Source organism: Chlorocebus sabaeus, chromosome 12, assembly GCF_047675955.1.
Source record: "Chlorocebus sabaeus isolate Y175 chromosome 12, mChlSab1.0.hap1, whole genome shotgun sequence".
NCBI classification, from domain to species: domain Eukaryota; kingdom Metazoa; phylum Chordata; class Mammalia; order Primates; family Cercopithecidae; genus Chlorocebus; species Chlorocebus sabaeus.
This window is the reverse complement of record NC_132915.1, coordinates 51,199,857-51,227,229: the sequence shown is the minus strand read 5'-3', so window position 1 is coordinate 51,227,229 and position 27,373 is coordinate 51,199,857. Positions and strand designations below refer to the sequence as shown.

Here is a 27,373-nt window from a genome sequence, read left to right as displayed (position 1 = left end):
GAAGAGGAGCGGAGCGGCTTTTAGTTCAAAACTGACATTCAGCCTCCTGATTGGCGGAGAGAGCAATGAGATGACCTCGCTTTCCTTTCTTCCTTTTGCTTTTTTAAACAATCTAGTTCGAAGAATGTAAGACTTTCGACGAGGGGAGCTAGGAATAAAGCAAGGGGAATAAGGGAGCGGGGACGCGAGCAGCACCAGAACCCGCGGGAGCGCGGCTGTTCCTGGTAGGGCCGTGTCAGGTGACGGATGTAGCTAGGGGGCGAGCTGCCTGGAGTTGCGTTCCAGGCGTCCGGCCCCTGGGCCGTCACCGCGGGGCGCCCGCGCTGAGGGTGGGAAGATGGTGGTGGGGGTGGGGGCGCACACAGGGCGGGAAAGTGGCGGTAGGCGGGAGGGAGAGGAACGCGGGCCCCGAGCCGCCCGCGCGCGCGCCTCTCTACCGGCGCCTCCTGCAGCCCTTCCCGCGTGCGCAGGGCTCAGAGCGGTTCCGAGATCTTGGAGGTCCGGGTGGGAGTGGGGGTGGGGGTGGAGGTGGGGGGCGGGCGCGCTCAGGGAAGGCGGGTGCGCGCCTGCAGGGCGGAGATGGGCAGGGGGCGGCGCGTGGGTCCCAGTCTGCAGTTAGGGGGGCAGGAGCGGCGCTGCTCACCTCTGGTGCCAAAGGGCGGCGCAGCGGCTGCCGAGCTCGGCAGTGGAGGCGGCGAGAACATGGTGCGCAGGTTCTTGGTGACCCTCCGGATTCGGCGCGCGTGCGGCCCGCAGCGAGTAAGGGTTTTCGTGGTTCACATCCCGCGGCTCGCGGGGGAGTGGGCAGCGCCAGGGGCGCCCGCCGCTGTGGCCCTCGTGCTGATGCTACTGAGGAGCCAGCGTCTAGGGCAGCAGCCGCATCCTAGAAGACCAGGTAGGAAAGGCCCTCGAAAAGTCCGGGGCGCATTCGACACTTGTTTTGTTTGGTGTGATTTCGTAAACAGATAATTCGTCTGTAGCCTAGGCTAGGAGGAGGAGATAACCGGCGGTGGAGGCTTCCCCATTTGGGTTACAACGACTTAGACATGTGGTTCTCGCAGTACCACTGAACCTGGACCTCCCTTCACACAGCCCCCTCAATCGTGTGAAACTGAGGCGAACAGAGCTTCTAAACCCACCTCAGAAGTCAGTGACTCCCGAATATCCTGGGTGGGAATGACTAAGACACACACACACACACACACACACACACACACACAGTAGGAAAGGTGTATTTCAAGCACACTTTCTTTCTCCTTGGGGGGAATTATTGCTAACCATCTAAGTTTTCTGGAGGCGGCCTGTTTTCTCCCCAACCTCCCGGCGGGTCACCCTCTCCCACCTTCCAGGAGAGTGGAGGACCCGAGAGAGAAGGACCACGCAGGCAGTGACTTCCTGAAATGCTAACAAGGATCGTAGGATCAGTTACTGCTGCGAGGAGCCAGCACTTGCTTCTGGGGGGAGTTTTGCAGCCAACAGGAAAATGGGCTTTCTTTGTGAGTTAGAGGTAGAGGTCCGGCGGCCTGAGTGATTGAAACTGCTCGGGACTTTGCTCGTATGTTTAGCAAACGACAGAACTGCAGAACTGTTCCTGAAAAATCCCAACTGATAATATTTTAGTCATCTCAGACAACAGTTAGCACAGTTTAAAAATGAGGCCTACTTCTTGAAAAACAGAATCGGAGGTAGTTTTGTCCTCACATTGACAAATGTTGACACAGCCGGTGTAATTTCCTATAACCAGGAAAACTGAAAGAATATATATACAGTTAAAATGTGCACAATGCTCATTAAAACTGGTATAATAAGTCTAAAAGTAATTTAATGAGGCTTCGCCAGGAATATATAGCTTCAAAAAGCAAAGGCCAGCGGAGGGGTAATTATTTTTTTACTGCAATGTTAATTGTCTCTTTGACATGGAAATATAAATCTGTTAAAACTATCAGTGTTTAATTTAGTGTCTCACTTTCTATTAGCAAAAATTTATAATCTATAGGATAAATGCATATTTTACTTTTCGTATTATGAAAGTTATTTTTTTTTAATTTAGTCAAAGGAGCTCATAAAGGATTTCAGGGCCTGTTGCTGGATTTGATTTTAACTCATTTTGAAACATTGACAAGACCCTGGTTGTTGTTTTTTTAACAGTGGTTTAGCCGTATCAGCAAAAGTTTAGCCACTGTGATCCGTAACTGTTTGAATATAGTTCTTAATATTATTGTCTATATAAAAATATTTATTACTCTAGTTAATATTATTCTATATAAAATCATTTTATTTAAATTATTAATTTGCTTCTGAAAATCTATAGTAACAAAGTAGAACATATCAATGTATATAAATGCCATAAATATGTATTTTTTAGTTTAGGCCTATAAAACATAACACTGTGGTGATTTTAAGTTAGAGAAAATATTTTATAGTATGTTAATGTATATGCATGAAATGCAAAACTATTTAAATGATAGGTTCATTGAAATAAATCATTTTTTGTTATTTAGGTATAAATCAATATTCAGGACGTATGTGAAAAACCCAATCTTCAGGAAGTTTCTGAAGATAGAACACACAGCTTGGATAGAATGTTTGCCTTGAAATATATGCACTTTTCCAATTTCATATGTAAAATGATATACATAATATAAAATCTAGCGGTGTTAATTATAATGATATGTAATTATATATTTCGCATTAATATATTTTATGCCTATGGTTATATTGATTTGGGACTATATATGGATACTAATTATGTTAGGATTCATACAATTCCTTGAGAGGCACACATGCTGAAAATTACCTGTATGAATTATTTAATATCATTGCAAATAAGATGTTATTTTAAAATTTTTAAAAGTTTCTGCAAATATGTTTATTACTTTTTATTTTTATATGATTGGAAATATGTATACTAAAATTCCACATTACCAATTCCTTAACCACAGAAACCTGATAAATTGCCTCAGCTGATTTGTTACTTCTACCTTGGTGCATTTACAAAGTAGTCATATTTTTATTATGAAGTTAAATAGTAATTTGTTTATAGCTACTTCAGAAGGCTCAGATTTTTTTTTCTTTAAGAGCATAGAGTTCTCTCAAGGTAAGCACTGTACAGTTAGTATAAACCATTATTCCCAATGTGTACATGATTTGCACTTCCAAATGAACCATAGCCCTTTCAGAAATTAAAACTTAATATTCATTTTACTACTTTGAGTACTCTTGAATTTTAGAAAGTCCATTATCATCTTAAGGTAGCAACAACATAGCCTAGTACCATCTATGATGGTTTACAGGTCTGTTATTCCATGTTAGTTCATCACTATCAACTACCATGGTAGAGTTAAGCTAAACCATTTTCCCAATATATGAACAATTCCTGTTAGTAAAGTGATACAAATGGTATCAAAAATATTTTATAGCAAGGTTCAACAGTGGACCAAGTGCTTTTACACTTTTTCAAAAATCCTTGGAGAAACAGAGAAAATCTCACTTGCCTTCTGTACTAAAACATTATAGGCCGAACTAAAACTGAAACTTCATAGTAGAACACTGTAGGCCAGGGGTGTCCAATCTTTTACCTTCCCTGAGCCACATAGGAAGAAGAAGAATTGTCTTGGGATACGTATTAAATACACTAACACTAACGATAGCTGATGAGTTAAAAAAAAAAAAAAAAAAAAACTCATGATATTTTAAGAAAGTGTATGAATTTGTGTTGGGCAACATTCAAAACCATCCAGAGCTGCATGTGGCCCTCGGGCCCACAGGTTGGACAAGCTTGCCCTAGCCTTTCCGTCTGCTGCAAAGCCCAGCCTGATACAAAAATCAACCTGATAAAAAGTTTTTGTGGTGCTTTATTTTGGCAGTTTAAGTTATATAAACAATGGGTACAGTTTCATTTTCTAAATATAAAATTATTACATTGAATACAAACTTTTAAGACAAATTATCTAAATTCTGATTCTCATATTACTAATATCTTCTCTATTTTTTGCCCAGTGAGATTAATCCACCTCTTAAACACCTCACCATCAAGAAAAACAATTTTGTATTTTAAAATGAACCCATCCACTTTCATTCAGCTATTTTATATTCAGGCATCATCCTAAGGCAAGAAAGGTTCTGACAAAGATTAATACAGATGGATAAGTAGTAGCAAGAAATCAAAAACTGCATAAAATTCTAGCAATAAAGTGTTAAATTATGGTACAGTTATATTCTGGATCATCAGATATCTGAAGAATATTTCATAGATGGTTAAATGATTGCATTATAAAGTCAGGTTTTTTTTAAAGCAAGATTCAAAACAGTAAACAGTTTCTCGCTCTCTTTCTCTCTCTCTCTCTCTCTCTCTCTCCCCCCCCCCCCCCCCCATTAGTTATAATGGTTTCCTCAGGATGAGAGGGGTTGGGAAAATGGTTGGTGATACTTATTTTCTTCGTTTCACTTTTGAGTTTTCCAAAGTGCTATGACCATCACCAGTAAAATATACATTTCCAAAGCCTTTGACACGGTAACAATCCTACACAGTGGATGAACTAAGAACTTCGCTAGCCTTAGGTAGGTAGGGAGGAAGGAAAGACAAGGAAACTGAGTTGTTTAAGTGTCATACACGAGAACGTGGCTTTAAGGTCTGGGAAAACCTGCGAGGGCTGTGACTTCAGACTGTAATGTACGCTATGTCCGTTCACCAAGAAGTTCCATTTTTAAACCCATAAATCCGTAGCTATACCTGTTTCCAAGGTTCCTCGTGTTAGGCCTCTGGTAACAGCACTTGGCGCCCTTCTTGGGATCCCTTCTCTCCGCCCCCACTACCCCACCCCACAAGCACACTCTAGTCCCCTCCCATCAATTTCAGGCAGGTCTCGCTGCCTCCGAGCCACGCTGGGGATGCAAGGGCCCTGGACCCCAAAGAGCGACCGACGACAAGAGATGAGATGCACGCTGCTCCTCCATTCCTCAGCCCCCACCATCCTCCTCCTCGATCCTAACTTCCCCACTCTCTCAATTCCTAGAGACGCTGCGGATCCCAGAGGTTTAACTGGCAGCTGGAACGAGGTCCTCCATCAAGAATTTAGACGCTTGGTCCAATTATCACTCCACCGCGCGCACTTTCCGCAGGAGCGATGTGATCCGTTATCATAACTGCAGACCTGGGGTTCCACGTGGAGGACGATTGATATTTCACTAGCCGGGGTGGGGGTTGGAGCAGACAGAGTCTGAGTGGGCTTAGTGGACGAAAGGCAAGACATGACAGAAGGCAACTCCGGGTCACCTCTCCAGCTTGGAACTGACTAGGCCTTGTTTTGGAGGGGATGGGTAGATGAGAAGTGAGTCAGGGTTACTCGGAGAAACCACGGGGAAAGTGCACTTTTGAAACTCGACAGCCATTTCGTTCCCTTACATGCCAGATGGAGACCCAAGAGTGTTGAAAGGCCTCGCCTTCCCTCAGTTTCTCCATCTGGTGGTGCAGGATGGTATAGAGAGTGGCCCGTAGTATTTTTCCAGTGACGATGTCTGTCCATTGTTTTCTTCTTGTATTGCAGCTTTCCCCATGTTTGAAAATTTTCTTTTCAAATGAAATCATTAATTAGAATGAAAAAACGACAGTAGCTATTAAAACAAGATCAATTTCCATGACAGTAAACCAACCGATGGAAAAAACCTTAGGCATTAATAAATGAAGGATTTGTTTGGTAGATGATAAAAGGTCCTTTTAAAGGGTCTGACCCTTCCTGGAAAATACCCACCAACTTGGGACCTCAACAGATTCACCATATCCTAATTCATGCTATTTTAATGTGTATTCAGCAAACCCACATGTGTTTACAATTGTCGAAGCTACCAAATGTCAATAGCGTTGTTTTTCTATTTGTTGAACGTGAATCTCATGTACGAAGCCATCTAAACAGAAGAAATTACAGGAATGATTTTAAATACAAAAAACCAGTAGTATTACTAGAGGAGAATTAATCAAGGACGGCATTATGAAGAAAGTGAGGGAGAATTTTCAAAGGGCAGAAAGATAGGGCTTGGTGGACCAAGGAAGTTTTCCATCTAAAAGGAATGGCAAATCCTTAGAGTCCCTGAACCCACTGAGTCTTGGACTGTTTAACTAATATTTGTAGTTCTAGATATAGCACAGTGCATTGTACATAGTGGTATTTTTTTAAAAATATATAATGCCTCGTAGATTTTTTTTTTTCAACTTTTATTTTAAAAGGAGGGGACACGTGTGTAGGTTAATTACAAAGGTGTATTGCACCATGCTGAGGTTTTGAGTACGACTGAATCTGTCACTCAAGTAGTGAGCACAGTACCCAGTAGGTAGTATTTCAGCCCTGGCTCCTTCCCTTTCTCCTCCATCTAGTAGTCCCCAATGTCTGTTGTTCTCATATTTATGTCCAATTAGCATTTGCTTTTTAAAAAGGGTGGTTGAAGAAATTCTGAGTGCTTGTCAGTGTCTCTCAGTGCATTTATTTAATTAATGAGCCCTGGAATGATGGTTGCATTTTGGCAGAACTATACAATCAAAAAGAAGTAATAAAAGGAAAAAAAAAAAGTGAAAGCCATCAACTACAAAACTGAAATTCCCAAAGCATCAGAGATCCTTTCAAAAAATTGTACGTTGATTTTTATTTTTTATGACATATTGATTGGCTTTGTTCATGAAAATATAAACATGTTATCACAAAGGACTTTTTAATTCTTCTTCAACTATTTCTTAGTTTTCTCTTTCACCTTCAAAATAAAATATCATAAATTATTTAAATAGTTGTGAAGGCAGTAGGATTTTTTTAAGAGAGAAAGGTTTCATAGAGGTTCAGAATTATATGAACAAAGACATGTAATCTCTTAATCAAATTGAAACTAATAAAATCGTACAATAGAGGTAATGTAAATTGAAAAAGTCTTTGCTTTCTTAATTGAATAATGTGAGTAACTAGAAATTTTTAAAATATGGCAAAGGTTAACAACAGCATTATTACCTGGGCTGCCTTTAAAAATACATATTTCTGGGGTTCACTTTCAGAAAATTTGATTCAGATTTGCTGTGGGTCCCAGAAGTCTGCATTTTAAATAAACACTTGAAGGAGATACTATTACAAGTGGCCCATTGGGACACAATTTGATGAATATGACCAATTTTACTTTTTTAACCTTATTTCTGCTTATTTATCTTTGAACTGAGGTCCAGGATTTTAGGTAAGATTTTAAGTTTAGAGTCAGTTTACTGGATCCCAGGGAGGACAGTCTGAGTAATCAGTGGAGGAGTTATTTCACCAAATGAAGGAGACCCTTTATTATTATGTGATCCTTTGTATGAATTGGAAAAGAATTTCTCTTAGATACTACATTTTTACAATCAGAACATAGTTTAAGAGAAAAAATATAACAAGGTATATTTGTGTTTTAAAGCTTACAGAACCATACAGAAATTTTCCACATAGGCTATACGTTGTCTTTTTAAAACGCTATATACACTTACTTCTTTTTGTACAGAATGAATGGATCTCTCTCTGTGTGTGTGTGTGTGTGTGTGTGTTGTAATAGGGGTTTCTTTCATTTTATGATCCAGACCAGGCTCGTAATAAACATGACAACCTAAAATTATGTAAGAAAGAAAAATCAAAGCACAAGTGTTTCATAGGTTTAACTTGTGCTTATCTAAGATCAGGGCAAGATTGCATGAAAATGTAGCCATAGCAGAATAAAGCATTTATGGACAAAATGATGGGTCTTTATGTCTCTGTAAAAGCACAGTGATGAGGGGGAAAATATAGATGGAAAATGTAAGCTGAAAAGTAACAATTATAGGAAAAACTAAAATATCATGCCTTTCAAATGATCATTTTTCTGCTTTTAAGCTACAGTTTGTCTAATATTACACCAGTGACTTTGCTGATGTATTAGGAAAAAGCTTGTTTTGCTTTCTTTTCTCGAGTGCCACCATTTTCTTGCTCTCATTCTCTTTCAGGCTGCCAGATCATCTGACTCAGCAATTGTATAACTCTCTCACCCAATTTAAAGAAACAGCAGCTATCTAGAGAACAGTGACTCCCCCAGTTGAAAATCTAATTGGTAAATGTCCAACATCGGACACTTTGAATTTTACTCCATGCAATTTACATACTGAATAGTTGAAGTTGAATATATTAAACATTTAATTTTTAAAAGAAGCTTATCAAAACTTTCTTCCTAAATCACATGGTAAAGTTATCATTTTCTTCAAAAATAATTAGGAGGAGCTTAACAATAATAGGACACTTCGATTTCCATTATCTCATTTAATTATCACAATATCTTTATGTTTTAGATGTTTCATTTTTTCATTTCGTAGATCTGGAGACTGAGGATCAGATAGGTTGCATGGCCTGCCAAAAGTCATTGACTGGTAATTTGCGAATAGTTGAACTTGGTTGCCCATGGAGTGCTGTACATATGTATATGGTTTCAGTTCCATCCTTTTTAGTTAATTATTCTTTTTTTTATATATATACTTTAAGTTCTAGGGTTAATTATTCTTTTGAAAGTTGCTTAACCCCTTTGGGCCTCTGCTATACTCAAGCATCAGTCATATAAGTCACAGTAAATATTTATTGGTTGAAAAGAGGTTAACATCTTTCAAAAATTTAATTTATTCTAAAATAAATTTATTTATTTTAGAAATTTCGAAATAAAACCAATGAAAATTTCTCATATGACTGTACGTATAAATTACTTATTCCTACCTTAATTTAAAAGCAATAAATGGGATACCTATTCACCAGCACAGGAACCACTTGAAGCATGCAGTTGAAAGATTACTTTCTTTAGCATTCATATGACCTGTGAGCAGATTCTATTTCCTTTACTTGTTAGCTGTCATGGTACCAGAATGAAGTATGAGAAACTCTCAGTGCTTTCATGTTCTCATCTGTAAACCTGAGACCCTATGGTATTCAGGTAATAAGAGGTAGATAAAATAGTATGTGTGAAGATTCACTGTAAACTTTTAAACAGCATACGTTTGTCAGTTATAGTGCCTAACTAAACTATGCCCTTAAGAAAGCACATTAGTTTTTTACAGTAAATACCTACTTCATTATAATTTTTCAGTGTAGCTAGAAATTTCTAAACTCCACTTTAAAAATATACATATAATAAAAATGTATGTATTCAGACTCCTGGTATATTCCAAGATGTTGGGTAAAATCAGTGTAAATTTGCATACTTTTAAATTCACATCTGTACAGAAGCTCTATATGGTGACCTTTAGGGTGTGCCTCTAAACTCTTCTAGTATTCATAATCATTAAAGAAATATTAAACAGTAGGATATCAAAGAAAGACACAAAATACACTAAATAGTATGCTTTCTTAAGGCTAAATTGACTTGGGGGTTTTAAATCAGTACAGAGTAAATATACAGTATATTCTGTTATCACTGCCATTTCGAGAAATTAATTATGGGAGTTATCTTAACTATGACAACACAAAAGATAAAACTCTACCCTCAAGTCAGAAACTCAAAGGAAAACATGAGTGGAAATGTTAAATCTGCATGTGAAAACTGCTAAAACATGAATAGGAAGCATTTACTTATTTAATCAAAGTTGATTACATTTCATCAAGAAGTTGATTCCCCTGAGGGGAGTTAAATCACATTATCAGGTGAAGAATGTGATTTGAGGAAGAATGGTCTAACACAAGAAAATTTTCTTGCAATCTTTAATAATATCAGAGGGGAGATTGGCTTCAGAACTCTCCTAAGTTCAGGAAAGGACACAGAAAATTGAACATTAACAGTAAGACTATAGAGTCCCAAAAAAGCAGGCTACTTTTAAAGGATAGTTTTTTAGAGGGGCAAAAGGGGACAACCATTCTCCATTTGATGAGGAAAGCTTCCATGTAGGTGGTCCCCCTGAAATTAGAGTATCCTAAACCATTGTTAAACCTATCAGTGAACCATGAATACTAAACCTCCACTCCCGGGAGTGAAAACCGAATACAATATTATTTACCTGTAACTTTCAACATTATCTCAGAACTCTAACAGCACATACATACATCAGCAGCATAAGCAGAAATGAGATATTATATATGCTTGTGTTAGCAATTAAAAAGGACAGCATGTTTGAGAGGGGAAAATCTGTCCCATCAAGAAGGAAAAAGAGGGCGGTTAGGAATAGAAGTTTAGAGACAGAAAATTTTGCAATTCCTCAGTTTTAACTGTAGTTTCCCCATTGTACCTTCCACTTAAAATGCACTCCAAGCAGTGGAGGTGGGTAGCAATGAATGCAGAGGAAATACTGAACACGGTGACACTCTCCAGTGTCACTTCTCATGATTTAATGAGGGATTTTTTTTGGAAATTCTTCTGTCATAACATGGGCAACTTTGTTACAAAGAAGCTGGTTTTTTTTAGGAGGTTAGAATTCAGAGGTAGCATCACACCTTTTAGAAGAGAATTTGCTTGTTGAAATCACAGATACCTGCCAGAATGTACAGGAATTAATGAAAAATTACTCAAAAGGACATTTATTTTGATGACCTAAATAAATAACTTGATAATAAATATCATACATATTCTCAAAAAATTAAAAAGCACCATTTATTGAGAGCCTACCGTGCACCCGGATTTTTATATATCTGACATTCTCTATTCCTCACAGTAACCTTATGGGGTAAATTTTATTTTCCCCACTTTGTGAAGTGAGGAAATAAAGGCTCAGAAAGTTTACATAACTTATTCAAGCCCACAGAGCTGGTAAATGAGAGGTCAGTTCTATCTGAGTTTAAAGACTAGCCTTGTCCCACTTGCATATGTGTCATTTTCAAAATTATGATTAAGGATATGGTTGGCATTTCCCACCACCCACATTAAGTCCAATTAAGTAGCTGTGGCCATAGAAAGAATGGAGAATGGAGAGAGGAACTGAGTTCAACAGTTACAGCAAACATTTATTAGCTGAGTAACCATAGCTACATAGTTCCTCAATATGTACCACTCCTCCATTTTGTTATCTATAAATCAAAATGGTGACTTTTAAAAAAGCAGTTTTGCAATATATTCAAGACCTTTCTACCCTTAAAAAACTGCAATACTAATTTTAGTAGCAACTAGAAACACCTTAAATATCTGACAACAGGGACATCATTAAGTAAATTATAACTGTTTTTCCAATGGAATGTGTTACAGCTGTCAAAAGTAGCATTTATGAAGTGTTTTTGGAGAAGTTTGGAAAATGCTCTAATAAGTTAGAAAAAGCTCATTTCAAAATTGCATAATATTCACAATGTAAAGATTAAGCAAAGAAAAAGGAAGTATTTCAAAATGTTAATAATTATTGCTTTGTGTAGGGTAGTTTTTCATCTTCTATGTGCAACTAATTCCTTAATTATTTTTACATGTGTGAGCTCTAATCAGGAAAGCAAATCATTCAAAAATGAGGGGACTGAATTAAGTGACTTTCAGGAGACTTTGCGTGTCTTTAAGTTCCAAATTTCTATCACTATGTATTACTACTGAAGAATAATCATAGAAGCACAGTAGTTTCTGAAAATGGAGAGTCAGTAATCTTGGTCCAGGTTTTGCAACTTGCTCTAAAGCACAATCCTCAAAGAAAAGGAAGCATTGATGAGTTGTCCACCACATACTGGATAAATTATCATTAGGAAAACAGATATTGTAGTAGGGAGAGTGAGGACCTCTCGAACAGAACTGAGAACCTTAAGTTTGAACTTTATCTTATTTTCCTTATTACTTAAGCACTCTGAGCCTTTTGTTGTCTGCATTATGAAGAAAGAATAATACTCGCTATCCCATGGGACAGCTGTGGAATTGTAAATTACATGTATAAAACTGCTTAATGCTTGTCACATAGTTGGGGTTCAAAAAATGATAGCCATTATTTTCTGGGCAACTTTTAATGAATTTTTTATTATCTCTATTTCTTCCTGCCTATCTCCTCTAATTATGTTTATTACTTATTTTGTTCCTCAGGATGAGGCCAATTCTCAATATCTGTGCTGTACATAATATACATATATACCAAATATGTGCATATAATATGTACCTGCATACATACTGTGCTAATGTTTTAGTGTTGTCAGCTGATCAAATAGCTACAAATAGGTATAAGTAATTCACCACAAGTAATTTATCAACATAAAAAACATTTACCAAAACGTTAGGGAATAATTGTTTTCATGAGCTGCAAAGATTCCTCATTTCACAAGCATACACCCTAGAGATATTTTAATAGTAAATTTCTTACATAGATTTAAAATCACATTTGTTTTGCACATAATTTAGAAAAGACACCTGCTATATAATAAGTAAAATACTTTTAAGTTTCCTTCAGAATATTCTTGGGAAGATGATAATAGGTACTGCTAATTCTACACCCAGTTAACATTTTGGAAACTAAGATTGGAAATTATGACTTAACTATAATTATGCATTAAATCTGCAAAACATCAAAGAATTTTGCATTTTGTACTCCTTGCTAAGATCCAGTTTGAGCAGGAAGAAAAATTTTACAATAATTCTGAATGAGCGAAGATAGCATAGAGTTTCTAAAAGAGTACTTTCCTTATAGCAAATACTAAATAATTGTGTTATACTGAATTTAATTAAATAGAGGATAGTAAAGGGGAGAAAGAAACATCCTCTGTCTTGAAACTTCTACAGATCTGCTCCCAGGGACACATTGTTTTTTCTTAGCAAATCTGTTTGGAGGTCTGCTCTACTTTCTCAGAGGTCTCCCTTTCATGCTGAAGCGATCTTTTTTCCTTGTAGAAAATAAATAATTAAATACCTTGCAATTATTTACCTAAGAAAGTACTTCTTTCCCATTTAAAATACTCTCACCACCCACATTGGACCTTAATTATCAGAATTTTTAATTTTTATCTGGGGCAGCTTCAGGAGCACTTTGGCACTTCAGGGCCAAACCACAATCTTCACATATTTGTGATTATGCCCATTTTGTAGATCAAGACATTGAAGCTAGAAAAAAAAAAAAGTCATTTATTCAGGGTAATAAAGTAGGTGGTAGAGCTAGGCCAGGGACTCTAATTTCCTTACATTATTGCTTTTCTAAATTAAAGGGATGCATGGAATTATTCCTCCATTGCCTTTGCCTTCAAATAATTATCTATTGCACCCAATATCCTATTCCAGAACTCATCAAGAAGGCTTAACACAGCTGTACCTAGGAACTCCTTTACAGGGCATATGTCTTGCTCTCATAAGCTACTTCCTAAGGAATTCTCTTTAATTATGGGATTGTCTCCAGACTCTGAAACCTTTTTTTCCTGGTAACACAAGTGTGAAGTGTCATTTATCAGAATGCATCACTCCAGTCTTCCCTCCTCAAATGATTACTGTGGGCTCCACTCAAGAGCTCATCCCAGTTGAATACCACCTTCCTCCTCCAGAGAAGCAAATATACTGATGGTTGTTACCAATACATGCTCTTGACTAAGAACCCTTCTTTCTTAATTCATATTGACAACTTTAAGCCCAGTGCCTGACATATAGTAGGTACTCAGTTACTCTTTTTCAAATACAGTTATGAATGATGATTCTAATATAAGTAACTCTTTTTTGTCTACTAGTTTTATTATGTTTATTTAATTCATTAGAAAGGCCATGCATATAGTACAAAATTCAAACAATACAAATCATGGAATGTGAAAAGTAAGTCACGTGCCCATCCCAGTTCTTTATTTCCTTGCCTCACGGGTAATAGCTTTTCCTGTATCTCCCCAGAGATATTCTATGTATATTTTGTTTTTAACACCAAGCTATATTTAAAACAATTATCTTTAATAATAATGTTAATGTTGAAAGTGATAAAGAAATATGTGTGTATTATCTCACTTCAAGTATAAAGAATAGAACAAGGGAGAGCCCATTTTGAAAATTATGGACAATGAATCTAGAAATAATCTCAAAAGATTTCACAGTCAAAAAAATAGTTCATTAGATACATGAGAACTGTCACTTGGTCTCAGTGTAGAGCTATTGCCTCAACTTCTTTTATTTTCTTAATGAAATCATCTGCTTATCACATGAAATACGTGCATATCGTACCTTGCCAATCCCACAATGCCACGTCAGAACCAGAACCTAACTCTAGGACACTACTTTCTCAAGTATCTTTCTGTCTCTTTCTGGTAATACGTTGAATTAATATTCACATCTAGTATGACTAGTCTTTGATTTGTAGGGTTGCTGAAGTAGTAACACCACTGCAGGGCTTTCTTTAAAGAAAGTAATCAGGTGTCCCTACTGTGTCATGAACCCTCAGTTGGGTTCTCCAGTCTGATTTTAAAAAACAAAACAAAATGCTTCTCTATCTGAGTCTTACTCCTCTCTACTCATAAGAGGTATTCCAAACCTTTACCATTCTCAAACTTCCTAACCCACCATCTTATTTTCACTCTGCAAACAAGCTAACCTCCTTATTCATGGAATGAAGTGCCTCAACTTCCTCCCCATTCTGACCTTTTCTCCCTCCCAAATCCGTGTATCTCTTGTGACAAAATCTATAACCACCACTGTACATTGAGTTCTATTTCTTCATTACTTTTGAGGGACCTCGGGTCCTCAAAAATATCCTATCTTACCCGTGTACTTCACTTTTATTCTCTTCTGACTTTCCCTTCTCTTCACTTGGCACTTGCCCTTCTAGGTATGTGTGTGTTCAGGTCTCTTCCACCTTCCATCTGCCTCACTTCATGGCATAGGGCCTTGAACTATCACAACCAAGCTATGAAAAAGTAGTCAACACAGTGTCCTCACTTCCTTGCCACCCCTTCTAGTTTTTCTTTCGACTGTCTGAGGAGTCCTTCACAGGCTGTTTTTCAGGAATAAGTCTAAATGAATTACTTTCAGTTTTCCTAAATGTCTATGCCTTTGCACATCCTCTACCTCTGCCTAGAATATCTTTCTCCTTCTTTTCCATCTTTAAACTCACATCATTCTTCAAGACTGGGATCAGCTCTCAGCGTCCAGGAAGCCTTTGCCTACTAGAGACAAATGAGAATGAGTTTTGTCCCCTTTTGATTCTCTTGTATCATTCTGCACTTTATTTTGCTCTTCTAAGAGCATAACATGCCTCATTTAATCCCTAAACAACTGTTTGAGGCAAGTACAGTTATTATCCTAATCATGCAAATGAGAAAACAGAGGCCCAGACATGTTGAGTAACTTTGTTAAAAGTTAACCAATAAGTGGAACAGCTGAGGTTTGAACCCTGGCAGTCTGACTCTAGAGATATTATGTTTGACCTACTTCCCCCTACCCCCACCCCACGTCTGCCCTTAGACTCTGAGCTTGCTGAATGAATGAACAGGTGGTAGTCGTTTTTTGTTATAAGACTGATCAGAATTAAGACAGGTTTAAATTTCACAGTATAGATTTTCAAAACTGCCAAGGCATTGCAAATCTAAAAAAGAATGGCATTCTCAGGAAAGAGGAAAAGTAAGTGTGAGAATAATAATAACAATAACCAACAAACTTTAGTAAATTCTAGTAAATGTAGTAAATTTTTACATTAAAAGCTTTTGGACATACATTATCATATTTTATGGCCACATGAAATATATTATAATCTCATTTTGCACATAGGAAATCTGAGGCTGGCATAAGGAGCACCGAGATCCAGGACTGTATATTTTCATTCTTCTAGGGGTTTGCACCTCAGGTCGATATGTATGAGTAAACTGGGAGCGTGGTGGGTTCTTTAATAGAAAAACTAGGAAAGTTTTCCCACTATTATTAACTATTTACATAAGATTTATAATAGATAATGGACTTCAATTTCTAGAGCAAAAGGGCCCCACCCAAGGAGGCCATAATCCTTCCAGTGCTCTACTGCAAGGTAAGAGAGTATATACATATCTAAAACTTGTTCTTGGTATTTCCAAAGCAGTCAAATTTTACACCTGTATATGATGCATCCAAATGTTGTTTTTTGTATGGTTGCATCTCCCATCTTCTTCACCAATGGCTATACATGTATTTCACAAGAGCTGAAAGAGTGCTTGATGTAGAAATCCATGGTAGAGTTTCAGAGAAATCCCTGAATTCCCTGAAAGTTTTATCTAGAAATACACGTGTAAGTAAACACATCTTTTTTAAAAAATCATTACATACTTTATTTTTTGAGAAGAAGGTATTTCAACAGCCTCTTGAAGGAGCCTACTCTTCCCACTCTCCCACCCCCATTAAGAACCATTGTAGGACGGGCATGATGGCTCACGCCTGTAATCCCAGCACTTTGGGAGGCCGAGGTGAGTGGATCACCTGAGGTCAGGAGTTCGAGACCAGCCTGGCCAACATAGTGAAATCCCGTCTCTACTAATAATACAAAAATTAGCTGGGTGTGGCGGCATGTGCCTCTAATCCCAGCTACTCGGGAAGCTGAGGCAGGAGAATCGCTTGAACGCGGGAGGTGGAGGTTGCAGTGAGCTGAGATCATGCCATTGCACTCCAGCCTGGGCAACAGAGCGAAACTCCATCTCAAAAAACAAACAAAAAACCATTGTATTCGTGATGGAAATATGTTCCCTCCCTCCCATCCTGGCAACCACTCTTTCTTCCTCCTCCATCATAAAATACCTTAAGCTAAACTAAACGAATTTTATTTATCGATAGTTTGAATTTTCCATATCATTGCTACACAGCTAAATGAGAGGTACTCCGAGGAAAATATAAATGGCACAGTAATGCATTGTAGATTTTAATAACATATTTGACATCCCAAATTGTTTCCATTGGCTTCATTTTAAAAACTACATGTTTTAACATCAAGCAGACACTAAAAGTACAAGATATACTGGGTCTACAAGGTTTAAGTCAACCAGGGATTGAAATATAACTTTTAAACAGAGCTGGATTATCCAGTAGGTAGGTTAAGCATGTGCTTAAGGCATCAGCAAAGTCTGAGCAATCCATTTTTTAAAAACATAATATATGTTTTTGAAAAGCTTAAAAAGTAATAGTCACAGGAAAAATTAGAACTTTTACCTCCTTGCACTTGTTATACTCTTTAGTGCTGTTTAACTTTTCTTTATAAGTGAGGGTGGTGGAGGGGCCCATAACCTTTTCAGGGAGTAAGGTCTTCTTGATCTTTCTTTCTTTTTTTTCTTTTTTTTTTTTTTTGAGACCGAGTTTCGCTCTTGTCTCCCAGGCTGGAGTGCAATGGTGCGATCTTGGCTCACTGCAACCTGCGCCTCCTCCTAGGTTCAAGCGATTCTCCTACCTCAGCCTCCCAGTAGCTGGGATCACAGGCATGCGCCACCAAGCCCAGCTAATTTTGTATTTGTTAGTAGAGACAGGGTTTCGTCATGTTGGTCAGGCTTGTCTCGGACTCCTGACCTCAGGTGATCCTCCTGTCTCAGTCTCCCAGAATGCTGGGATTATAGGCGTGAGCCACCGCGTCCAGCCTTTCCTTTTATGTAATAGTGATAATTCTATCCAAAGCTTTTTTTTTTTTTTTTTTTTTTTTTTTTTTTTTTTTTTTTGAGTCGGAGTCTCATTCTGTCACCCAGGCTGGAAGGCGGTGGCGCGATCTCGGCTCACGGCAACCTCTACCTCCTGGGTTCCAGCGATTCTCCTGCCTCAGCCTCCTGAGTAGCTGGAATTACACACGTGGGCCACCACGCCCGGCTAAGTTTTGTATTTTTAGTAGAGATGGCCAAAGCTGGCCTCGAACTCCTGCCCTCAGGTGATCTGCCCGCCTCAACTTCCCAAAGTGCTGGGATTACAGGCGTGAACCACCGCCTCCGGCTCCAAAGCATTTTCTTTCTATGCCTCAAAACAAGATTGCAAGCCAATCCCTAAAACGGATAATTCAAGAGCTAACAGGTATTAGTTTAGGATGTGTGGCAGTGTTCTTAAGGCTTATATGTATTAATATACAGCAATTCATTTAAACTCACAACAACCCCTGTAAAGCAGGGGGTACTCATATTCCCTTCTCCCTTTATAGCTAAGAAAAATGCAAGGTATTTTCAGTAGGAAAGAGAAATGTGAGGTGTGTAGGAGACAGGACAGTGTGTAAAGCGGGTCTTTGGATCACTGTGCAACTCTGCCTCTAGAACACTGAGCACTTTTTCTGGTCTAGGAATAAGACTTTGAGAATGTATTCCGTCCTTCCAATGACTCCATCCCCATTTTCCTATCTGCCTACAGGCAGAAATCTCCCCCTTATTAAATAAACCTCATCTTTTCAGAGTCTGCTGTTATACCAAGCAATGTACACGTCTGAGAAACCCTTGCCCCAGACAGCCATTTTACAAGTAGGGGGGGAAGGGGTGGAGAAGGAGAGGGTAGGCCAACTCTCCAAAAGGAATCCTTTGAACTAGGGTTTCTGACTTAGTGAACCCCGCGCTCTCGAAAATCAAGGGTTGAGAGGGTAGGGGGACGCTTTCTAGTCGTACAGGTGATTTCGATTCTCGGTGGGGCTCTCACAACTAGGAAGGAATAGTTTTGCTTTTTCTTATGATTAAAAGAAGCAGTCATACTTTCCCTATGACACCAAACACCCCGATTCAATTTGGCAGTTAGGAAGGTTGTACCGCGGAGGAAGGAAACGGGGCGGGGGGCGGGGGGATTTCTTTTTTTCTTTTTAACCGGGTGAACGTACTCGAACGCGCCTTTGCTGGCAGGCTGGGGAGCGCGGCTGGGAGCAGGGAGGCCGGAGGGGGCAGGTGAGGAGGAGGAGCCCAGTCCTCCTTCCTTGCCAACGCTGGCTCTGGCGGGTGCTGCTTCCGGCTGGTGCCCCCGGGGGAGGCCCACCCTGGGGCGACTTCAGGGGTGCCACATTCTCTACGTGCTCGGAGTTAATAGCACCTCCTCCAAGCACTGGCGAACGGCACCCCCCTGCCTGGAAAGATACCGCGATCCCTCCAGAGGAGTTGAGGGACAGAGTCCGAGGGGGCTCTTCCGCCAGCACCGGAGGAACAAAGAGGAGGGGCTGGCTGGTCACCAGAGGGTGGGGCGGCCGCGTGCTCTTGGCCGCTGCGGAGAGTGGGAGAGCAGGGAGCGAGCAGCGGGGAGCAGCATGGAGCCTTCGGCGGACTGGCTGGCCACGGCTGCGGCCCGGGGTCGGGTAGAGGAGGTGCGGGCGCTGCTCGAGGCGGGGGCGCTGCCCAACGCACCGAATAGTTACGGTCGGAGGCCGATCCAGGTGGGTGGAGGGTCTGCAGCGGGAGCAGGGGATGGCGGGCGACTCTGGAGGGCGAAGTTTGCAGGGGAATCGGAATCAGGTAGCGCTTTGAGTCTGGGAAAAAAGGCTTCCTGGGGAGTTTTCAGAAGGGGTTTGTAATCACAGACCTCCTCCTGGCGAAGCCCTGGGGGCTTGGGAAGCCAAGGAAGGAATGAGGAGGCACGCTCGTGCAGATCTCTCGAATGCTGTGAAGATCTGAAGGGGGGAGCGTATTTGTATTAGATGGAAGTATGCTCTATCATATACAAAACTTACGAAGGTTTGAGATAAAACGGGAGTCTTAAAGAAATGTAAGATGTGCTGGGACTACTTAGCCCCCAATTCACAGATGCCTGGATGGAGTTTATCTTTCTTACTAGTAGGGATTATCAGTGGAAATCTGTGGTGTATGTTGGAATAAATATCGAATATAAATTTCTGATCGAAATTATTCAGAAGCGGCCGGGCGCAGTGCCTCACGCCTTATAATCCCATCACTTTGGGAGCTCAAGGAGCGGGGGGGATCACCTGAGAGTTCGAGACCAGCCTGGCCAACAGGTGAAACCCCGCCTCTACTAAAAATACAAAACTTAGCCGGGGGTGGTGGCAGGCGCCTGTAATCCCAGCTACTCGGGAGGTTGAGGCAGGAGAATCGCTTGAACCCGGGAGGCTGAGGTTGCAGTGAACAGCGAGAGGGAGCTACTTCACTCCAGCCTGGGTGACAGAGTGAGACTCTGTCGAAAGAAAGAAAGAGAGAGAGAGACAGAGAAAGAGAGAGATTAAAAAAGCATTCAGAAGCAACTACATATTGTGTTTATTTTTAACTGAGTAGGGCAAATAAATACATGTTTGCTGTAGGAACTTAGGAAATAATGAGCTACATTCATGTGATCGTGCCAGAAGTAATATGTAGTCACCATTTTGGGAATATCTGCTAATATTTTTACTGTTTTGCTATCTTTAGCTTACTTGATATAGTTTATTTTGTGATAGAGTTTTCAATTCCTCATTTTTGAACAGTGGTGTTTCTCCTCTCCCTACTCCGGTTTTGTGAGGGAGTTAGGGGATGATTTAAAAGTAATTAATGCATGGGTAACTTAGCATCTCTAAAATTTTGCCAACAGCTTGGACCCAGGAGTTTGGTTTTGTAGTCCTAAAATATCTTAGAAGAGACCTTATTTGTTAATAAACAAAAAGGAAAAAGAAAAGTGGATAGTTTTGACAATTTTTAATGGGGAAGTGAGAAGAATATGTAGAAAAGGGGAAGTGTTGTTGGCTTAGAATCCTAACTACATTGGTGTTTAATATAGGAACACTTATTTATATAATAATTTTAAATGCTAAATTCATATCAATTTATTATCAAATGGGTTTAAGCATCCTACACATTTTAATTCAATGAATTCATTTTCTTTTTGCTTTGGATTTCTATCATGATTTAAATATTTACATATGGGTTACTTTTTAGATTTTTCATTCTGTGAAATATAATAAAAACCTTTAAGGCTAGTTTTATGACCAAGACGAAGAGAACTTCAGTGAATACACGGAACAATAAATATACTGCAACATTTTGTCTTTCTTTTTGTAGCTGCAATTTGGTTTGCTTATACTTTCTCTTTGTCTCTTTGAAAACTAAGTCAGTTTCACTTTCTCAGGACAGGATTTAATAACCATAATATAATTTAGTATAATTCCTTGATTTAGGCAAATTATGCAATTTGTGTTTAGTATGAAATGTACCTAAAAATAAGCAATTCCTCTTTAACACCACCATCCTTAAGCTAATATAACAAATAACAGTTATCCTAAAATAAATTGTCTACTTCCACCATGCAACACTCAAATTTTAAGGTTGCTATGACTGGAGACAGTATTTTAAAATTCCTCTCTGGAAATGGCTTTGTTTCCAAGATGATTTAGGAACCAAAAAGGTGACCATCTCTTGTTTAATGAACTCTCAAATCATAAACCTGGGAAGCCTTTTCGTTTCCTATTGCTGCTGTTACAAATTATCACAAATGTGTTAGCTAAAACAAACAAAAATTATTATTTTACAGTACAGTTCTAGAGATCAGAAGTCAAAAATGGGTCCACAGGGTTTCATTCCTTTTGGAAACTCTAAGGGACAATCTATTTCCTTGTCTTTTCCAGCTTCTAGTGACTATCAAATTCCTTGGCTCATAGTCCCTGTATTTTCTCTGTGGCCTGTGCTTCCATTCTTTTATCTTCTCTCTGACTGTGACCCTCTAATAAAAACACTTGGGGTTCTATTGGGCCCACCCTGAAAATTCTGGATAATCTCCCTCAAGACCATTACTTAAATCACATCTGCAAAGCCTCTTTTGCCACATAAGTTAATAAATTAACAGTTTTTGAGGATCAGGACATAGACATTTTTTTGGGGGGGGGCCTTATTCAACCTACCACAGGAAGGAATTTTAGGGCTAGTTAGTCTAGCCGCCTTATTGAAGAAATTGAATTTTTGGAATTGGAGAGCATTATGCTAAATGAAATAAGTCAAACACAGAAAGACAAATATCACATGTTCTCACTTATCTGTGAAATATAAAACAATTACATTCTTAGCAGTAAAGAGTAGAATGGTGGTTGCTGTAGCTGGGGGGGGGGGGCGGTGGGAGGAATGGGGAGTGGTAATCAAGATACAAAGCCTCAGTTAAGATGGGAGAAATAAGTTTGATTTTTTTTGAGATGTGTTTCACAGCATGATAAATATAGCTAAATAGTAAATCCCAAATGCTCTCATTTGACAAAAATGTCAAATATTTGAGATGATGGATGGGTTAATTAGCTTGACTTAATTCTACATTGTGTTCGAAGATCATAACTTCATATTGTACCACATAAATATATACAACTGTACTATGCCAATATGTAATTTTAAAACTAATTTAATGAAAAAGAAATTTAAGTTCAACATTCCCAGAAACTAAGGGTAACTTAAAAGTTTTGTGAGAATTTGTTTAAAAAAACAAACAAACAAGTTTTCTCTTTTTAACAATTACCACATTCTGCACTTGGATATACAGCAGGGAACCAAAAAAAAAAAAAAAAAATCTCCAGGCCTAACATAATTTCAGGAAGAAATTTCAGTAGTTTTATCTCAAGGGAAATACAGGAAGTTAGACTGGAGTAAAAGTCAGTTTGTCCCTGCCCCTTTGCTATTTTGCCCGTGCCTCACAGTGCTCTCTGCCTGTGGCGACAGCTCCGCAGAAGTTCGGAGGTTATGATGGAATTCAATGTATACTGAAGAATGGATAGAGAACTGGAGAAAGAAATTGGAAACTGGAAGCAAATGTAGGGGTAATTAGACACCTGTGGCTTGTGTGGGTGTCTGCTTGGCGGTGAGGGGGCTTCACACAAGCTTCCTTTCCATCATGCCGGCCCCTACCCTGGCTCTGACCACTCTGCTCTCTCTGGCAGGTCATGATGATGGGCAGCGCCCGCGTGGCGGAGCTGCTGCTGCTCCACGGCGCAGAGCCCAACTGCGCCGACCCCGCCACTCTCACCCGACCCGTGCACGACGCTGCCCGGGAGGGCTTCCTGGACACGCTGGCGGTGCTGCACCGGGCCGGGGCGCGGCTGGACGTACACGATGCCTGGGGCCGTCTGCCCGTGGACCTGGCTGAGGAGCGGGGCCATCGCGATGTCGCACGGTACCTGCGTGCGGCTGCGGGGGGCACCAGAGGCAGTAGCCATGCCCGCATAGATGCCGCGGAAGGTCCCTCAGGTGAGGACTGATGATCTAAGGATTTGTACCCGGAGAGCTTCCAAAGCTCAGACCATTCATTTTCCAGCACAGAAAGTTCAGCCCGGGAGACCAGTCTCGGGTCTTGCCTCAGCTCACGTGCCAATCCATGGGAGGGCCTGAGCCTCCCGATCGCTCTTCCCCGCCAGGGCAGCAAATGGGAAATAATCCCGACATGAACTTGCGCACGTGAAAGCCCATTCTGTACATTATACTTCCCAAAGCATACCTACCCTCTCCTAGTTCAAGGCCTAGACTGCGGAGCAATGAAGACTCAAGAGGCTAGAGGTCTAGTGCCCCCTCTTCCTCCAAACTAGGGCCAGTTGCATCCACTTACCAGGTATGTTTCCTCATTTGCATGCCAAGCTGTCTGGACCAACCCCAGGATTTCCAAACCCAATTATGCGTGGCATCATCTGGAGATCTCTCAATCTCGGCTCTTCTGCACAACTCAACTAATCTGACCCTCCGCTTTATGCGGTAGAGTTTTCCAGAGCTGCCCCAGGGGATTCTGAGGGCAACAGGACCAAGACTTCGCTGACCCTGGCAGTCTGTGCACCGGAATTTGCAGCACTCTGTGGCAGACAGAGGCCCTCTCCTTTCCCTCTTAAACTTGTGCAAGAGATCGCTGAGAGATGAAGATAGAATTGTGGTCCTCCTTGCCCTTGCCTTTCCTTTTTGCGATCACAAAACATCCTCCCTCCGCCCCCATTCCATGACCCCAGTTCCTTACCCCCACAGCTGTCTGCTGAAAGTGCCAACATTACTCAATTGTTCCTAGAGGAGGAACACTTTTTAAAAAAAACAAAAAAAACAAACAAACAAAAAAAACCAAAATAGATATATGAAGCAGTACACGGGAATTAACACGAATATTTAAGGTAAAACATGACCTTGAAGATTCTGAAATCCATCTTATTTTGGCCCAGAACGGGGCACTCACTGGGCTCCCTGGGTCATAGGGGTGCCGGAGAGGAGGGGGTGGAGAGTTAGCTCTAAGCCCTCTGCTTGGAGATGCTGTAAATACAGAACGCAAAATCATCTTCGAAGTTAAAGACGCGAAGTTCTTCTTTACTCGGCCTCTGCTCCCCACCAATTCCTTCCAGTTACAGCTAGCATCCGGGTCCTGGTGAAGAAGGAGACTTCGCCTCCAGTTACAACTAGCATCCGGTCCCGATTTGGAAGGAGTTGCCAAATACAGCGCGGTTCCAGGGCTGAGCGAAAAACTGGAGGAGCCAAGTGGGAGAGGGAGTAAAACTATCGAATTGGGCCACAAGCAAATGAATAAATTGAACGACTCTTAACCAAACCGAAGATATTTAATCCTAGCACACAAGTCTTTCATTTCTTCCTTCCTCCCTTCCTTCTCTTACTCCCCAACACCCCCTCTTCAAGCACAATTAATTACATGGTTAGATTCTACTGCGTGATCAGCCCTGTTCTAGGTGGTGGGCACGCCAAGGTGAATGAGACCAAACAAGAGTCTTGCCCTCATGGGGTTTACATTTGGAGACAGGGTCGATCTGTTGCCCAGCCTGGAGTGCATGGCGCGATCACAGCTCACTGCAGCCTCAACCTCCCTGGCTTAAGGGGTTCTCCCACCTCAGTCTCCCGACTAGCTGGGACCACAGGTGCGCGCCACGATGCCTGTTTTTGTTTGTTTGTTTTTGTTGTTGTTGTTGTTAATAGAGACGAGGATTCACGCTGTTGTCTGGGCTCAAGCGATCCTCCCCCCTCCTCCTCCTGAAGTACTGGGATTACAGTCCCAAGCTATCGTGGCCGACCTGGGAAATAGACGTTAAGCAAGATAGCAACCTATTTTCAGAGAGCCAGTTTATAAAACCAATGCAATGGGTAAATATGAAGTGTGAATAGGGGGAGAAAATAGAGTGGTTGGAGAATCTAATGAAAGCTAGGGAGGAAGACACTCTCAAGTGAAAATGCTGCCTCAGGAATAAACATAAAAAGAAACTCTCAAGTGCAAATGCTGCCCCCAGGAATAAAATAAACTTGAGACTCTCAAGTGTAAACGCTGCCTCGGGAGAACCGAACGGCGAGCTGGAGACCGTACACAACGAGATTAGAGAGAAAGGCAGAAGCCAGATCATATGAATAAATGAGCATCCATTTTTTTTTCAGAAATGATAGGAAACCATTTGTGGGTTTGTAGAAGCAGGCATGCATAGGGAAGCTACGGGATTCAGCCGAGGAACGCCAGAGCCTGAGGCGCCCTTTGGTTATCGCTAGCTGGCTGGCTCATTCTGCACCAGGTGCAAAAGATGCCTGGGAAGGCGGGAAGGGAAAGGCCACATGTTCTCGCCTTTGCATGGTGAGCAACCACTGACACTCATTACATAACACTCGTTTTCTTCTTGCAACCCCGCGGGCCGGGCGGTCGCGCTTTCTCTGCCCTCGACCGGGCGGACCTGGAGCGCTTGAGCGGTCGGGCGCGCCTGGAGCAGCCAGGCGGGCAGTGGACTAGCTGCTGGACCAGGAAGGTGTGGGAGAGCGGTGGCGGCGGGTACATGCACGTGAAGCCATTGCGAGAACGTTGTCCATAAGTACTTCAATGCCGGTAGGGACGCCAAGAGAGGAGGGCGGGATGCGCCGCACATCTTTGACCTCTGGTTTCTAACGTCTGTTTTCTTTCTGCCCTCCGCAGGCATCCCCGATTGAAAGCACCACCGAGGCTCTGAGACACCTCCGGAAACTTAGATCATCAATCACCGAAGGTCCTACAGGGCTACAACTGCCCCCACCACAACCCACCCCGCTTTCGTAGTTTTAATTTAGAAAATAGAGCTTTTAAAAATGACCTGCCTTTTAAAGTAGATATACGCCTTCCCCCACTACCGTAAATTTCCATTTATGTAATCTTTTATATATTGTTATAAAAATGTAAAAAAGAAAAACACCGCTTCTGCCTTTTCACTGTGTTAGAGTTTTCGGGAGTGAGTACTCACGTCCTAAGCGCACATTTATGTGGGCACTTCTTGCGAGCCTCGCAGGCTGAGGAAGCAGTCGACTTCATTACAGGCTTTTGTGAACTAGGCAAGCTCAGAGGGGTTACTGGCTTCTCTTGAGTCACATTGCTAGCAAATGGCAGAACCAAAGCTCAAATAAAAATAAAACAATTTTCATTCATTCACTTATATATTATCAACATTTATTGAGCACCTATTACAACAATTTCATTGCATGGAATACAGCATCGTTTCTGACACTCACTGTTGTTTCATGTATCTCTTAGAAAAACGCTGCCGTTAGACATCCAACACTATCTTGAGATGATAAAGTATCAAAAAGCGTGTCTCAACATGGATGAAATGCGGTTAAAATGGTGAATAGAAACTCTAGGGTGACCTCATATCGGTAGACTAGCACATCTGGAGATCCGTATTTATCCGACGGATGAAATGCGGTTAAAACGGTGAATAGAAACTCTAGGGTGACCTCATATCGGTAGACTAGCACATCTGGAGATCCGTATTTATCCGACTTCCGGTTCCAAATCACGCGAGGTCTGGGATATTTTGCTCACTAGGCCTCAGCCAGGTAACTGAATCCAACTAAACCTGGCCCACAGTCTCGGAATCCGACTCGGCTCCCCGTCCCCGCCTCGGCTTCCGAGACCCCCAGGCAGGGGTTCCAGAGGGATGTGAGGTTGCGAATGACTACCGCCAAACCGGAAGGAACTCTGCGGTTCTCTGCCACAGTGGGATTGTTGCAGGCACGCGGCTCAGACTTCACTGGGGCTGGGAGATGCTCCTGTCCACGCTGCCTCATCCCAGGCTGGAACACCGCGCCTCTATTTTTTTTTTTTTTTTTTTAGGTACACGCCACATAACATAAAACTAAAACTTTTAAAGAGTAGAATTCAGTGGCATTTAGAACAATGTTATGCAACCATCACTTATGTAGCCCGAAACATTTTCGTCAACTGCATAGGAGGCCCTATTAAGCATACCTGTTAAACCCTTCTTGCCTCCAGCCCCTGGCAACTACAAATCTCCTTTTGTCTCTATTCTGAATATTTCTTATAAATGGGATCATACAATACGTCACCTTCCGTGTCTGGCTTCTTTCACCAAGTGTAGTGTTTGAGGAGTTCATTCCTGCAGCAGCATGTATCAGTACTTCATTTCATTTTATGGCTGAATCATATTCCATTGCATGAATATACTGGAAATTGCTCATCTACTCATCCAGTGATGAACATCGAGGTTTTTTTGGGCTTAAATTTATTCATAGTGTTCTCATATAAATACAAATATGTAATTATTATTTTTATTTCTATTTATTACATTAATTATTATTTATATTTTTACATTTTATTGTATTATAACATAATAATTTTATAATATTATTATACTATGATAACATAACAGACCGACTCCAAT

General features: G+C 40.8%; 1 protein-coding gene and 1 long non-coding RNA gene across 9 annotated transcripts in view; one reads left to right on the top strand and one right to left on the bottom strand.

The window, feature by feature from the left end:
* LOC140712945 (uncharacterized) overlaps positions 1–744 on the bottom strand; it is a 239,437-nt gene extending 238,693 nt beyond the window's left edge. The window contains exon 1 of the long non-coding RNA XR_012094810.1: positions 644–744. This is a non-coding gene — a long non-coding RNA (uncharacterized lncRNA). The remainder of the gene's footprint in view (positions 1–643) is intronic.
* Positions 23–26,123, top strand: CDKN2A (cyclin dependent kinase inhibitor 2A). Of its 8 annotated transcripts, none has more exons than XM_073021671.1 (3): positions 23–126; positions 22,649–22,955; positions 25,636–26,092. In XM_073021671.1, the coding sequence occupies exons 2-3, from the start codon at positions 22,652–22,654 to the stop codon at positions 25,647–25,649; spliced, it is 318 nt and encodes a 105-aa protein (XP_072877772.1). In that variant the 5' UTR covers positions 23–126; positions 22,649–22,651; the 3' UTR covers positions 25,650–26,092. The 8 variants fall into 8 exon arrangements, with proteins under 8 accessions (XP_072877772.1, XP_072877770.1, XP_072877773.1 ...); XM_073021669.1 differs by having other exon boundaries at positions 118–224; positions 25,636–26,123; XM_073021672.1 differs by lacking the exon at positions 23–126 and adding an exon at positions 280–329.
* Positions 26,124–27,373: the final 1,250 nt, after the last annotated feature.